The sequence below is a fragment of the Leopardus geoffroyi genome, chromosome C2 (genome assembly GCF_018350155.1).
Source record: "Leopardus geoffroyi isolate Oge1 chromosome C2, O.geoffroyi_Oge1_pat1.0, whole genome shotgun sequence".
NCBI classification, from domain to species: domain Eukaryota; kingdom Metazoa; phylum Chordata; class Mammalia; order Carnivora; family Felidae; genus Leopardus; species Leopardus geoffroyi.
In genome coordinates this window covers 104,806,361-104,822,288 of record NC_059333.1, presented here as the reverse complement: position 1 = coordinate 104,822,288, position 15,928 = coordinate 104,806,361, and the positions used below count along the sequence as shown (strand labels likewise).

Here is a 15,928-nt window from a genome sequence, read left to right as displayed (position 1 = left end):
TATAATAGATCATATTTATTGAAAAAATCTTTTTTTTTTTTTTTTTTTAATTTTTTTTTTTTTCAACGTTTATTTATTTTTGGGAGAGAGAGAGACAGAGCATGAACGGGGGAGGGGCAGAGAGAGAGGGAGACGCAGAATCAGAAACAGGCTCCAGGCTCTGAGCCATCAGCCCAGAGCCTGACGCGGGGCTCGAACTCACGGACCGCGAGATTGTGACCTGGCTGAAGTCGGACGCTTAACCGACTGCGCCACCCAGGCGCCCCTGAAAAAATCTTAACTGTTTTAGATTGAATTTTATATTTCTTATTTACCTTTAATTGAGCAATGTTTTATTAATATGGTAGATATTTTTGCCTCATGTTGGTATATTTGAAATTCAGGTATATACATGTGTAATATATTTGAATAATCCATACACTTTAAATTTTTGTAGTTAAACAGAGTTAAGCTGGTAGAAAAGGAAAAGGATGCCTTAGAAGGAGAGAAAAACATAGCCATTAAATTTCTTACCTTGGAAAATGAAATATTTAGAAAAAAGAATCATGTCTGTCAATATTACATGTAAGTACATTAATTTATCAATTTTTATTAGTTTCTGACATTAAGCCCTTTTTTCTGTATTACAGAAAAATAAAGACTGAAGTAGAAAAAAAACTAAAAATTGTTTTGTAATGAATATGTTAAATTAATTTTTTACCATAGTACTAATGGTAATTGGTTTAATTTTTAATTGTGTTAATTTTTATGATTTTAATTCCAGTATAATTAGCATGCCATTATATTTGCTTCAGGTGTACACTGTAGTGATTCAACAATTTTATACTCGATTGAACAATTTTATACCCTGTACTCGTCACGATCTGTATACTTTTAATCCTCTTCACCTCTTTCATCCTCCACCCACCTCCCCTTTGTGTAACCATCAGTCCTCTTTAGTTAAGAATGTCTTTTCTGGTTTATCTTTTTTTTCTGTGTTTGCTTCTTAAATTCCACATATGCAGGAAATCATATGATAGTTGTCTTTCTCTGACTTATTTCATTTAATGTTATATTCTCTAGATCCATCCATGTTATTATAAATGGCAAGATTTCATTCTTTTGTGGCTAATATTCCTGTGTGTGTGTGTGTGTGTGTGTGTGAGAGAGAGAGAGAGAGAGAGTATATCACATCTTTTCTATCCATTCATCTATTAATGGACACTTGGGCTGCTTCCATAGTTTGACACTTGTAAATAACGCTGCAATAAACATAGGAGTGCATATATCATTTCAAATTGGTGTTTTTAGATACTTTGGGTAAATTGCAGTAGTGGAATTACTGAGTCATATGGTAATTCTAGTTTTCAATTTTTTGAGGAATCTACATACTGTTTTCCACAGGGGCTGCACCAGTTTGCATTCCTACCAATAATGCATGAGTGTTCCTTTTTACCCCACATTTATGCCAACATTGTTATTTCTTGTGGTTTTGATTTTCATTCCCCTCATGATGAATGATGTTGAACATCTTTTCACGTGTCTTTTGGTCATCTGGATGTCGTCTTTTGAGAAATATCTGTTATGTCTATTTGGTTTTTTAGTGTTGATTGGTAGAAGTACTTGCATAAGTTCTTTATTTGGATACTAACCCTTGATCAGATATGTCATTCACAAATATCTTCTCATATTCAATAGGTTCTCTTTTAGTTTTGTTGATTGTTTCATTTTTTGTGAGGAAGCTTTTTATGTCTTCGCAATAATTTAATTCTGTTTTTGCTTCCCTCCCCTCAGGAGACATACCTAGAAAAATGTTGCTACTGCCAAAGTCATAAAAATTACTGCCTGTGCTCTCATCTAGAACTTCTGTGGTTTTAGGGCTTTAATCCACTTTGAGTTTATTTTTGTGTATGGTATAAGACAGTGATCCAGTTTCATTCTTTTGCATATAGCTGTCCAGTTTTTCCAATACCATTTGTTGATACTGTCTTTTTCCCATTGCATGTTTTTCCCTACTTTGTCAGAGATTAATTGACCATATAAGCAGGCATTTATATCTGGGCTCTCTGTTCTGTTCCATTGATGGATATGGCTATTTTTGTGCCAGTACCATACTGATTTGATTGCTACAGCCCTGTAATGTGTCTTGAAATCTGGGATTGTGATACCTCCCGTTTTGTTCTTTTTCAAGATTGCATTGGCTATTCGGAGTCTTTTGTGGTTCCATACAAATTTTAGGGAGTATTCTGCTCTGAAAAATGCTGTGGGTGTTTTGATAGGAATTGCATTAAATCTATAGATTGCTTTCGGTATTACGGACATTTTAACAGTATTTGCTTTCAGTCCATGGGCATGGGATATCTTTCCATTTGTTTGTGTCATCTTCAGTTTTTTAGTTTTATACTTTTCAGAGTACAGGTCTTTCACTTCCTTGATAGTTTAATTCCAGGTATTTTAGTTTGTGGTGCAGTTGTAAATGAGATTATTTTTTTAGTTTCTCTTTCTGCTGCTTCATTATTAGTGCATAGAAATGCAATGGATTTCTGTATATTGATTTTGATCTTATGATCTTAATGAATTCTTTTATCACGTCTAGTAGTTTCTTGTTTAGAGTCTGTTAAGGGTTCCATATATAATATCATGTCATCTGCAGATAGTGAAAATTATACTTCTTCCTTACCAATTTGGATGCCTTTTACTTCTTTTTCTTGTCTGATTGCTATGACTAGGACTTCCAGTACTATGTTGAATAAAAGTGGTGAGAGTGGACATCCTGAACTTAGGAGAAAAGCCCTCCAGTTTTTCCCACTAAGATGTTTGCTGTGGGTTTTTCATATAAGTCCTTTGTTATGTTGAGTCTTGTTCCTTGTAGACCTACTTTCTTGAGGATTTTTATCATAAATGGATGTTGTACTTTGTCACGTGCTTTTTTTGCATCTGTTGAAATGATCATGTGGTTTTTATCCTTTTTCTTACTCGTGTAATGTATTGTGTTGATTGATTTGCAAATGTTAAACCACCCTTGCATGATGGGAATAAATCCCACTTGATCATAGTGAATGACTTTTTAAAATATATTGTTGGATTTGGTTTGCTTAATATTATGTTGTACATTTTTGCACCTATGTTCATCAGAGATCTTAGCCTGTAGTTCTTTGTGGTGTCTTTACCTGGTTTTAGTATCAGGGTAATGCTGGTCTCATACATAGAATGTATTTGGAATTTTTCCTTCCTCTTCTGTTTTTGGAATAGTTTGAGAAGAATAAGTATTAACTCTTCTTTTAAGTGTTTGGTAGAATTCACCTATGAAACTGGTCCTGAACTTGCATTTGTGGGAGTTTTTTGATTACTGATTCAGTTTCATGGCTGATAATCAGTCTGCTTCAAATTTCCTAATTCTTCATACTTCAGTTTTAGGAGATTATGTTTCTAGGAATTTATCTATGCTAGGTTGTCCAATTTGTTGGCATATAATTTTTTTCATAACATTATCTTAATAATCCTTTGTATGGTGTCGGTTATTTCTCTTTCATTTCTGATTATGTTTGAATCCTCTCTCTCTTTGATAATTCTCGCTAAAGGCTTATCAATTTCATTGATCTTTTCAAAGAACCAGCTCCTGATTTCATTGATCTGTTTGTTTTTACATTGATCTATTTTGTTTTCACTCTAATCTTGATCATTTCCTTCTACTGATTTTGATTTTGTTCTTTTCTAGCTCTTTTAAGTGTAAGGTTACATTGTTTATTTGAGATTGGTTTTGCTTCTTGAGCTGGGTCTGTATTGCTCTAAACTTTCCTCTTAGAACTGCTTTTGCTGCATCCCAAAGATTTTGAAAACCCTGTGTTTTCATTTGTCTTCATGCATTTTTTTTTTTTTTTTAATTCTCTCCGATTTCTTGGTCAACCCCATTCATTGTTTAATGAATGCTATTTAACTTCCATGTGTTTGTGTTCTTTCCACATTTTTTCTTGTGGTTGGTTTCTGTTTCATAGTGCTGTGGTCAGAAAAGATGCATGGTCTGACTTGTATCTTTTTTAACTTCTTGAGGATTGTTTTGTGACCTAAAATGTGATGTGTTCTGGAGAATGATCTGTGTGCACTTGAAAAGTGTTTTCTGCTATTTTAGGATGGAATGTTAGGAATACATCTGTTAGATCCATCTGGTCCAATGTATCTTTTGAAGCCACTGTTTCCTTGTGGATTTTTGTACATCAATGGATAGATGTAAGTGGGGTGTTAAAAATCTCCTACTGTTGTTGTAATACCATTATTACTTCCTTTGTTTGTTAACAGTTGCTTTATGTATTTGGGTGCTTGCTGTTGGATGCATAAATATTTCCAATTGTTTTTATCTTCTCCTTGGATTGTTCCCTTCAGTAGGATTATATAGTGTCCTTCTTTGTCTCTTGTTACAGTCTTTGTTTTAAAGTCTATTTTGTTTGATACAAGTATTGCCGCGCTTTCTTTTCACTTCCATTTGAATGATAATTGCTTTTCTATCCCTTCAGGCTCAATCTGCATCTTTAGGTTTGAAATGAGTCTCTTGTAGCAGCATCTAGATGGTCTTGCTTTTTTATCCGTTCTGTCCCCCTATGTCTCCCCATGGGAGCCTGCAGTCCATTTACATTCAAAGTACTTATTGACAGGGGCGCCTGGGTGGCGCAGTCGGTTAAGCGTCCGACTTCAGCCAGGTCACGATCTCGCGGTCCGTGAGTTCGAGCCCCGCGTCGGGCTCTGGGCTGATGGCTCAGAGCCTGGAGCCTGTTTCCGATTCTGTGTCTCCCTCTCTCTCTGCCCCTCCCCCGTTCGTGCTCTGTCTCTCTCTGTCCCAAAAATAAATAAACGTTGAAAAAAAAAAAAAAAAAACAAAGTACTTATTGACAGATATGTACTTGTTTTATGGTTTTTTCTGTAGTTCTTTTCTATTCTTGCTCTTCTCAAGAAAGCTTGCCAGCTTTCGTTAGTAATATACTTGGATTCCTTTCTCGCGCGTTAAGTTAATGGTCACTTCAGTGCACACATTCTTTACTCCTTTCCTGCCACATTTTGGGTATATGGTGCCATACTTTACATCCTTTTATTTTGTGAATGCTTTGACTGGTTTTCATAGATCTACTTAATTTCCTGCTTTTGTACTTCATACTTTTCTTACTGACATTTCTTGTTAGGCTGGTTTAGTGGTCATGAATTCCTTTAATCAAGTTTGGGAAACTATCCTTCTGTTCTAAACGATAGCCTTGCTGAATAGAGTTTTCTTGGCTGCAGGTTTTTTCCATCAGCATTTTTTGAGTATATCATGCCACTCCATTCTGGCCTGCAGTTTCTGCTGAAAAATCTGCTAATAGCTTTATGAGGTTTCCATTTTATGTAACTTTTCTTTTCTCTTGCTGATTTTAAGTCTTTATCACTACTTTTTTCTATTTTAATTACTATCTGTCTTGGTGGGGATCCCCTTGGGTTTATTTTTGAGGGGCTCTCTGTGCTTCCTTGATCTAGATTTCTGTTTCCCCAAGTTTGGGGAGTTTTCACTATTCTTCCAGTGCAATTTCTGCCCCCTTTTCTGTCTCTTCTCCTGAGACCCCTATGATGTGAATGTTATTTCATTTGATGCTGTTACTGAGTTCCCTAAGTCTCTTCATTTACTATTTTTTTCTCCTTTTCAGTTTGATGTTTTCCATTACTCTGTCTTCCAGGTCGGTGATCCTTCTGCTTCCTCTATTCTACTGTATATTCTCTTTAGTGCATTTTTAGTTTCAGTTGTTGAGCTCTTCATCTCTGATTGGTGCTTCTTTAGGTTTTCTGTCTCTTTGTATTGAGGGTCTCAGTGAGATTCTCCCCTCTTTTCCTCAAGTCCAATTAGGATCTTTGTGAGCATTACTTTAAATTATCAGGTATATTGCTTCTCTCGGTTTTGTTTAGCTCTCTTGTGATTTTGTCCTGTCCTTTCATTTGGGACCTATTTCTGTGTCACCTCATTTTGTCCAACTCTCTAGGTTTTCCTATGTGTTAGGATAGTCAGCTACGTCTTCTGCTCTTGGAAGTAGTGGCTTTATGAAGAAAAGGTCCTATAGTGTCCTGCAATGCAATGTCCCCTGTTCACCAGAACTTGGCACTTCAGGGGTGTCTTATATGTGTTGCATGTAACCCCACTGTGGGTCTGAGCTGCATGTGCCTTCAGTCCAGTCATGTGCAATGGCTCACTCTGCCTGTTGGGCAAGGTTTGTTCCCTGTGTTGTTAGTGGGCCAGTCTGGGGCCACTTGAGTCAGACAGGCATTTGCCAGAGATGCAGTAGCACCAAACTGCAGGACACTTTCCCTGTTGTCCCTTGAGAAGTTTTCATTGGTGGGCAGGGCCTGCAGCCAGACCAAATGACTGCTCCCAGCCCACTGCTGAGGCTCAAGTCAAACTGGTGTGTGTGGTTACCTTCCCCTCTCCTCAGGACAGGTGGCACTTTGGTGTGGTGCTGGCTCCTGTCTGTGCTCCTTGCACATTGCCAGGCTTGTGGCACCACTTTGGATAGGCTTTGGCCAAGGGCATGCTGGAGGGGGCAGGACTGGAGGAGAATTGGAGTGGGGGTGGGGGTTGAGGAAGCTCTTCGCAAGATAGATGGAGGGTATTGGCACTGCACTGGTTCCCGAAGGTGTCTCTGTATCTAGGCTGGGAGATAGGGGAGAAAATGGTGCCTGCCAGCTCTCTTGTTTCTCCTTAATATATCTGCCCTCCGTTACATGCTCTGAGATTAGTAAATAAATTTCTTTCACATATACTTCAGTCTTTCAAACTGTTGCTTCTATGTTCTATCTCCATGGGACTTTTTGTTGTGCTGTCTCTTTAAGGGTCGCAGTCTCTGTTTCCTCTCAACCTCCCATCTGATTTTTCCAGGTGTGACATCCCACTGATTATAAGAACTCTCAAAATTAGTTCCCTCTAGTTTTTAAAGCCAAATGGGGAGTTGTCTTCCCCATGCCTGGGATTCTTGTAGTGAGGGTCTGTTTTTCTCCCTTTTTCATGCTCATAGCATTCCTCCCTCCCAAGAACAGTTCCAATGGGTCCCTTTAGCCCCAACCACCTTCTCCACCCTTCCCACCCTCTTTAGTGTGGCCTCTTCTCTACATGTAGCTGTGGAGAGTGTTCTGCCAGTCTTCCTCATTTTCTGGGTTTACACTGATAAGGGTGTTAATCTAGTTGTAGCCTTGGGACAAGGAGAACTTAAGATCATCCTACCTGCCACCTTTCCCTGAAGTCCTCAAAGTTGACTTTTAAGTATTCTACTTTAAGTTGGGAGGTGGGTTCACAAGTGTTTACTAATGTACTTAATAGTTCTACACATACATTCTCTATAATGCATGTAATAGCCGATCTAATTTTGTTTGTATGGAACCAATTTTGTTCCTAATTCTAGCTTTGACCCTGAATTAGGTCTGTACTGCAGTACCCCCTGTGCTTCACCCTGTAGCCCTAGGTAGTTAATTGTAAATTGGTTGTAGTTAAGAATACTGTAGAAACCACTAATTTTACTAAGTTATTACACAATTTTAGAAATGGCATTTTAGGCTCTCTGATTTTTCTTTTCCTTTTTCTAGTTATGATCTGCAGAAACGAATTGCTGAAATGGAAACTCAAAAGGAAAAAATTCATGAAGATACCAAAGAAATTAATGAGAAGAGCAATATACTGTCAAATGAAATGAAAGCTAAGAATAAAGCTGTAAAAGATGTAGAAAAGTAATAATCTTTTGGAAAGTACTGAAGTGTTTAGGTTGAGTTGTTTTTACGTGTGTGTTTTATATATATATACACATATATATATAAACTTTCTGCCAGCACATAAATGTAATGCCAACTGTAATTTGCCAACTTATAAAATGGTCTCCTTTTTCAGAAAAAGAATAAAAAACTTAATTGCCCTGCATCCAGTTGATCACAAATTCAGTGCGCAACACTGGTCCTAAATTAACAGAAGATGCTGCCTCCTAGTGGCAGAACACAATAATACACGGCAAAAAAAAAATTTAACCTGGCAGCTTAGTTGTCTTAAGAATAAACAGTCCACACATCTTAAGAATTAGGTTACTCTAATTCTTAATTAGTAATTAGGTTACTTTTTTTTTTTTAAGTTTCATCATGACCCTTCTCTATGCCTTCTCACAGTATTTGGTGACACCAATATCTCTTACCTAATGTGAATTTTTTTTCTTTAAAATGAGTTTTACATTGTGGTAATGTATTTCTATACCTTGACTCTATAGTAACCAGGAAATGTAGTATTTCCCATCCAGTTTAGAAAAGGCAAAGCAACTCTTGTAATCATATTTTAATGGCTCCCTCAAATTTAGTGGAAGGAGAGGACCAGTTTGAAAATGGTTAGCTCTAGAATCTTACCTTGTAAGAGCTTGGACACACTTACAGAGGCAGTGTCCCAGGCAGAACATGTAGCATGACTTTGAAATAAATGAATATCTAAAATAGTGACTAATAATTCTCTTTATTTGTTAGGAAACTGAATAAAATTACAAAATTTATTGAGGAAAACAAAGAAAAATTTACACAGCTAGATTTAGAAGATGTTCAAGTTAGGGAAAAATTAAAACATGCTTCAAGTAAAGCCAAAAAACTGGAGAAACAACTTCAAAAAGATAAAGAGAAGGTAGGTTTTGAAAGAAATCTTACAAATTTCATATCTGAATATCAGATTTAATTTTCATTATTTTTCATGGATGTGCCACTCCCTCATTTTTTAAGAAAATGAGTTGGGATTCTGAATATTAAGTGTTCTAGGATTTATCTCTGATTGTGACTTTTTTTTTTTCTCCAAAGGTAAATTTTGCATTCATTGGCTTTGAGATTTAGAGTTTATGTTTCTGTGGCATATATTGTTGGGAAAATACTTATCAAGTCACCAATTCTATTTGATAGTAAACAATATAGTTTTCCTTTTCTTAATGTAATGGTTTAAAGAGATGTTTTTGGTTATGTATTCTGAAATTTTAAAAACATTACCTGCCTCCTAGAGAGTATCAGAATAAGAGTTCTCTCTTGGAAAGGAGGGAAGGGGAAACTCAAAAATCTACAGAGGGTGGATTAGCTATTCTGAGGTTTTAAAAACGATTAAGTTTGGAACAGAACGCATTATTTCCTAGGAATCAGTCCCTAATGATCAATTGGCAGTCTTTCAAACTATTTTCATAACTAACAGATATTAATAGATATGACATCTAAGTCCCTTCTCCCAAAAAAGGCTTTGTACCATATAATGACATGTTAGTTATAATATAGGCTCTCCTTTATGTTGTATTTTTCCAAATGCATTTGTTTACAAAATACTTTCCACTCAGTATGGTAATAAATCTTGTGCAAATCAGTGTTTGAGGGTCATCATTTTTGGGAAATGTTGAACTCTGGTGCTGGATAATCCAACAAACCAACATGGATTTGAGGGTAATGCTTAAATTGGACAGACTAAGCCAACTATAACTATTATAGAGGTATTAGTCTTTAGGCATCAAATGTCAATAAGTGGTTATTACCAAAGGTATTAATGGAATAAGATATTACTCCTACATGGTGACTCTGGAAGGGTAATGTTGTGAAAGATTTTAGGATTTCGGGGAGGCCACGGGGTGTAAAAGTCATCCATGGTAAGTTTCAATATACCATGAAGGACAGTTTAGGAAATTCCACATAGCCAGAGTATATTAATTGGTGAAGAAGGATAGTTATAGCCTGAAAGTAGAACAGAAGGAAGAAAGACCTGAACGCCAGCCAGGGAGAATTCTCTTCCATAACAAATGAGGAATTCATAGAATTTACTGTTAAATTAAGAGCACAGAAATTGCAATAAATGGTTAAGAAAGTATTTGCTAAAGCCAGCTAGTTCAAGTCAAATTACAAAGGAAACCACAAAGACTTAGAGGATACTGAGAAATGCTTTTAAATAAGCCAAATACTGATGATACTGGATAGCCTAAAGGTACATGCTCCTCCAAGTTTAATTTTTTTTACAATCTTAGGTTGAAGAATTTAAAAGTATACCTGCCAAGAGTGAGAAAATCATAAATGAGACAACGACTCGAAATAGTGCCCTTGAGAAGGAAAAAGAGAAAGAAGAAGAAAAATTGAAAGAAGTTATGGATAGCCTTAAACAGGAAACACAAGGGCTTCAAAAAGAAAAAGAAGTAAGATTCTTTATCAGTTGGTGTCTAGGTGACTTTTTTTTTTAACTTGAAGAATGTTTTTGTGTGGTAATAGTAAACACTCAACTGTTAGAAAAATTTTAGACTTACAATATCTAGCATTCATAAAAATAGCTTAAATTCTTTTTGTTTTCTACTTTCCCGTTTTTAAAAAAAAAGTTAACTAAATGAGAATTTATGGTGGAGGCAGGAAATGCCCTTATTTGATTTCATCAAATAGCTTTTTGTCTTCTCTTAATTAGTTAACACCTGTAAAAACATGGAACCACACTAACCACAAGTTGATAAGTACCTTTCTTTTCTCCTGTAGCACTTGTATAATCGTTTATGGCTCTTGAGTCAGTTCTTGGTTTGAAATCCTACATCAGTCATTATCTCTCTGTGTAGGCTGTTAGGTCTCAAAGTCCTCTTTCTCAAAATGGAAGAAAATATTACCCATCTTGTGAATATTTTTAAAAATAAAATGTACATACTCTTACATAAAGTGCCTAGAAAGTAAGAAATTAATAAAAATGTTAGCTATTTTAGCACTTCATTAATAGGAGTATGAGGTTGTCATATTGATATGTCTTATCAACCCAATGAGAGTATAAAGCATGAAGCTTAGCTGTCTTTGTTTATATTCACAGCCTTTTTGACAGAACTGAGTATGCTGAGTGGAAATTGTAAAAGGTGAACCTGGGTGGCTCAGTTGGTTATGTCTGACTTGATTTGGGCTCAGGTTGTGATCTCACGGTTTGTGAGTTCAAGCCGCACATTGGCCTCTGCACTGACAGGGTAGAGCCTCTTGGGATTCTCTCTCCTCCTCTCTCTGACCCTCCTGTGTATTCTCCCTCTATATCAAAATAAATATATTTTAAAAAAGAAGTTGTAATAGATAATACTAATGAGTTGAATTGATTTACGTTCTATAAGTTATGTAAGACTTAAGTACCTAAGTTATAGACTTATATACAAACTTTGTTAATTGTACTTCAGTAAAGTTGTATTGGGTTTGTGGGCTTTTTAAGCTACAGATTTAATAGATTCTGTTTTGGAATGGGGCATGTTCTAATGCCATACTACAGAACTTTATAAGTAACATGCCCATGTGATAAAATGGCAATAGGTAATGCAATAGCTTTCATGAATAGTATATATGGATACAGATTTTCACATTTGCTCATCTAATACATATTGAGTACTTCTGTGTATCTTGGCAACGTGTATTAATGACAAAGCCAGGACACCCATCCAAGTGTCTTCATTCCTCAATATAGTAGCTAAAAAGAGAGGTTCTGCCACTTGAGTGATTGCATGACTTTGAGCAAGTTACTTAAACTGTAGCCTGTTTCCTCAAAATGAGCATAATTATGATACTCACCTCATGAAATTGTTATCTTCAAGAATTCATATAGAACATTCGTAATAGGCCTAGAACATTGTGAGCAGTGTGTACATGTGTTAGTGTTCATGATTTTTACCATTTGACATTTAAACTGATTATCTGATGATTTTGCACATAACCCCATGGTCCTGGGTCTGTTCCCTTATGTGCAAAACAAAAAGGATTAAGCTTTTGTAATTGCTTCTCTTACGCCATTATTCTAATAAATAGATCCTTTCTACATAGTCAGTTATGGTAGCCCCAAATTTCTGCTCACTTGTCAAATATAACCAGTTTCGAGTATTACCTGGCCTTACCTCTAAAATTTACAAAGGTTCATGGGGTGCCTGGGCAGCTCAGTCAGTTGACCATGTGACTCTTGATTTCAGGTCATGATGTCACAGTTTGTGAGATCAAGCCCCTCATTGGCTCTGTGCTGACAGTGCAAAGCCTGCTTAGAATTCTCTCTCTCCCCCTCTCTCTGTTCCTCCCCTCTTCTCTCTCTCAAAATAAATATATAAACTTTAAAAAGTAAAATTTACAGGGGTGCCTAGCTGGCTCAGTCATTTAAGCGTCAACTTTGGCTCAGGTCATGATCCTACAGTTTGTGAGTTCGAGCCCCGCGTTGGACTCTGTGCTGACAGCTCGGAGCCTGGAGCCTGCTTTGGATTCTGTGTCTCCCTCTCTCTGCTCTTCCCCCACTCATGCTCTGTCTCTCTCTCCTTCAAAAATAAACATTAAAAAAATTTTTTTTAATTAAAAAAAATAAAATTTACAAAGATTCTCAACATAAATATACTTGAGGAAACTTTCTGCTGAATAGTCTTTACACTTTGCCATTTCAGGTAAGGTAATGTGGAATACCATGGATCTAGAGTTTACACTCAAATTTTTGTTCTTTGAACACTCATTTTTGTTGGTGTTTTAATTTCCAAAAAGCATATTTACATCTATTTCATTAAGTGCTTGTAAAATCAATTGGGAAGAGACTATGTACAGTGAACATTGGCAACCCGGCAAAAACTATTAGTGTGTTCAGCTTGTAAGAATTATTTATTTTTATGTATTATGTGTGTAGAATCTTTAAAGTTGAATTCAAGATGTATGGTTTCCGTTTCAGCTTAGGTTTGAAAACCTGTATTTCAGATTTAATGGAATCCATCATATTTTAACAGAGTCGAGAGAAAGAACTTATGGGTTTCAGCAAATCAGTAAATGAAGCACGCTCAAAGATGGATGTAGCTCAGTCAGAACTTGATATCTATCTCAGTCGTCATAATACTGCAGTGTCTCAATTAAGTAAGGCCAAGGAAGCTCTAACTGCAGCATCTGAGACTCTCAAAGAAAGGAAAACTGCGATCAGAGATATAGAGGCAAAACTCCCTCAATCTGAACTGGAATTAAAAGAGGTAAATCTTTGCTTCTGTATTTTTTCTGAATATTGTTTATCAATCCAAGTTTTCAATTTATATGTTTGTATTTATATATTTTTTAATCTGAACTGGCATAAATGTGTAAGAATGAATATATAAACCAATTAGTGTATTTTTTTCTGATATTGAATTTATGGAAGTCATCAGGGAATTTCATGACCAATTAGAATTTTAATGTAAACTTAAATTGTATTCAGTGACCACTTCTGTCTTGTTGGTAATTCAGTTTATTTTGGGGGTAAATTATATTTGTAACTTGAGCTTTTACTTTATACTCTTGACTGGTAATAGGGGTAATAATTTAAAGCCAGGAGGGAGGAAGAATGTCAGGAAAAGTGGCTGGTCTAACTTAAGAGATTGAGAAACTGAGAGTTTGGGGGTTTATGTACGTGTGTATGATTCCTTTTGTTGACAGCCTGGCATTTTTGTATAGCAATAGTGCTATTCACCTACCATATTCCCTTTCATTTCAAAGCTATGATTTTTTAAAAAGAAAATTACATATCTAATAAATATCTTTCATTATTTAGAATGCAAAGCACACTATAACCATAGTCCTGCCCAGTCCCTTAAATTCTGGGTCCTATACCAACGTCTGTTTTTGATCAGTGCAGACCTTAGGAATTGGAACACACTTATGCATAACTTTGTGGTATGGAACTGAGATTTCCGCACACTAGCTCTACTCGTTCTATCAATCAGTTTACTACTAGAACCATATTGCACTTAGGGTCCTTGTTATTGGCCCAAATAATTTATATTCCTTTAAAATAGAAAACCCATCCATATTTAGAAACCCACACCCAGCAGTTTGGAAGTTTAGTTCTGGTTCAAGTGTTTTTTATTGGTCGTCTTTTTTGAGGCATTACAACTAATTCTATGCTATTAGAATTAGGTTGGGCATATGTTTCTGGGATTCATTTTTTTTTCTCACTTTTAGAAAGAAAAAGAACTTGAAAAACTTACACAAGAAGAATTAAAATTGAAAAGTTTGGTTCGTGATCTTTTCCAAAAAGTTGAAGAAGCAAAGAGTTCCGTAGCAATGAATCGAAGTAGAGGGAAAGTCCTTGATGCAATAATTCAAGAAAAAAAATCTGGCAGGATTCCAGGAATATATGGAAGATTGGTAAAGTAGATTTATTTGGAAATGGCTCAAGATACTGTAAATAATTTTCTTTCTTTGACTTAACTATAATATTGAGTTGCTGTAACATTCATTTTTGTTTAAAAGACCTTTCTGCTCTTAGTACTCAGTCATGGTAAAATTCTTTGTGGTATGGATTATCTCATATTAAACGTAGTTTTTATTTTTTAGTTTTAGATAACTACCATTTAGTACCAAGAAGAAAAAAAACTAGCAATGATAAGGAAATTTAACAAAACCACTTTATTCTTTTTTTAAAAAATAAAGAATTTGATAAATTCTGGATTTTATACCATTAAACTGAAGATTGTGGCTAGAGTTTAAGGAAATCAGGATAAGGCAGAAACCCAAGGCTAGCAATAGTGGAGACCATTACTTCTCTTGAATTTGAAGAGGGAAGGGAGCTGTAGCCATGGCTACAGGGTGGCCAGAAGGAAATGGGGAAAATATTTCAACCCCCTTCAACTCCTGCCCTGCCATCTCTAGCTGTTACTTCACATTTTCTAAAGCTTAGAAAACCAAGGAACCAGTTAGTGCAGTCCCTGAGTCAGCCTTCCAGAGAAAGGAGGAGAAAAGAGAATGATTTGTAAATGCAAATGAAAATTACCGAGCAGAGTTGCTTCCATGTCTCCAGGCTGTGTGACTTAACACCTTATTTACTTGGGAGATATAATTTGAATCTATTCTTTTGCTTTCAAAGAAAAAGCTAGTCTGTATGAATGCTGCTTCATGGCTAATTAATAGGTTGATAAACAGGCAAATATGTTTTATGGGGACTTACATAATCTTAGCTGGCTTTCAATAGTTGAAAAAAAATTTTTTTCCTGTTTACTTATTTTGAGAAAGAGTGCACACAAGCTGGGGAGAGGCAAAGAGAGGGAGAAAATCCCCTAACAGGCTCCATGCTCAGCACAGGATTTGATCTCCCCACTGTGAGATCACAACCTGAGCTGGCCACTTGACCAACTGAGCCACGCAGGCGCTCCAATTTATTTATTTATTTTGTTATTTTTTAAAAAGCAAGCAAGAGCAAGGGAGGGAGAGAGGGAATCCTAAACAGGCTTCACACTGAGTGTGGAGCCCAATGCAGAGTTTGATCCCACGACCCCAGGATCATGACCCAAGCCGAAATCGACTCAAATGCTGAGCAGTTGAACCACCCAGGAGCCCCCAAATTTCATTATTTTAGGAAGTTATTATTTTGCTTATGCTGTAGTGCTTTTAAGGTTGACAGATTTGAAAATCTTTACATTGTATGTTTTCGTTTTCATGAAACAGTTCATTTTGTGCTCATTAAAAATCCAAACTTTGCGTATCTTACAAATTTTTTTAAAGGTGCATTAAAAACTAGTAGTGATTGAAAAAAGGGGAAGGTTGAGTGAGAGGAACACATGTTTTTCATTGAGTACCTTTTGTGTTTTTAAAAACCATGTGTAGGGGCGCCTGGGTGGCTCAGTCAGTTAAGCGGCCGACTTCGGCTCAGGTCCATGATCTCGCGGTCCTTGAGTTCGAGCCCCGCGTCGGGCTCTGTGCTGACAGCTCAGAGCTTGGAGCCTGTTTCAGATTCTGTGTCTCCCTTTCGCTGACCCTCCCCTGTTCATGCTCTGTCTCTCTCTGTCTCAAAAATAAATAAAACATAAAAAATAAATAAATAAATAAATAAATAAATAAATAAATAAATAAAACGTTAAAAAATTTTTTTAAATAAATAAAAAAAATAAAAACCATGTGTAAGTATAGTTTTTCAAGTAAAAGTAACTTGAAAAATATGTAGGAATTATAATGAAATGATCCTGTGCCTAATTATTGA

The 15,928-nt window shown here is 36.0% G+C and overlaps 1 protein-coding gene across 2 annotated transcripts in view; it reads left to right on the top strand.

The window, feature by feature from the left end:
• Positions 1-15,928, top strand: part of SMC4 (structural maintenance of chromosomes 4) — a 47,135-nt gene that overhangs the window by 12,863 nt on the left and 18,344 nt on the right. For both annotated transcript variants that reach the window (XM_045503101.1, XM_045503102.1), the window contains exons 7-12: positions 437-564; positions 7,567-7,707; positions 8,479-8,629; positions 9,993-10,157; positions 12,717-12,950; positions 13,915-14,100. In XM_045503101.1, coding sequence (XP_045359057.1) covers positions 437-564; positions 7,567-7,707; positions 8,479-8,629; positions 9,993-10,157; positions 12,717-12,950; positions 13,915-14,100 — 1,005 coding nt within the window. The remainder of the gene's footprint in view (positions 1-436; positions 565-7,566; positions 7,708-8,478; positions 8,630-9,992; positions 10,158-12,716; positions 12,951-13,914; positions 14,101-15,928) is intronic.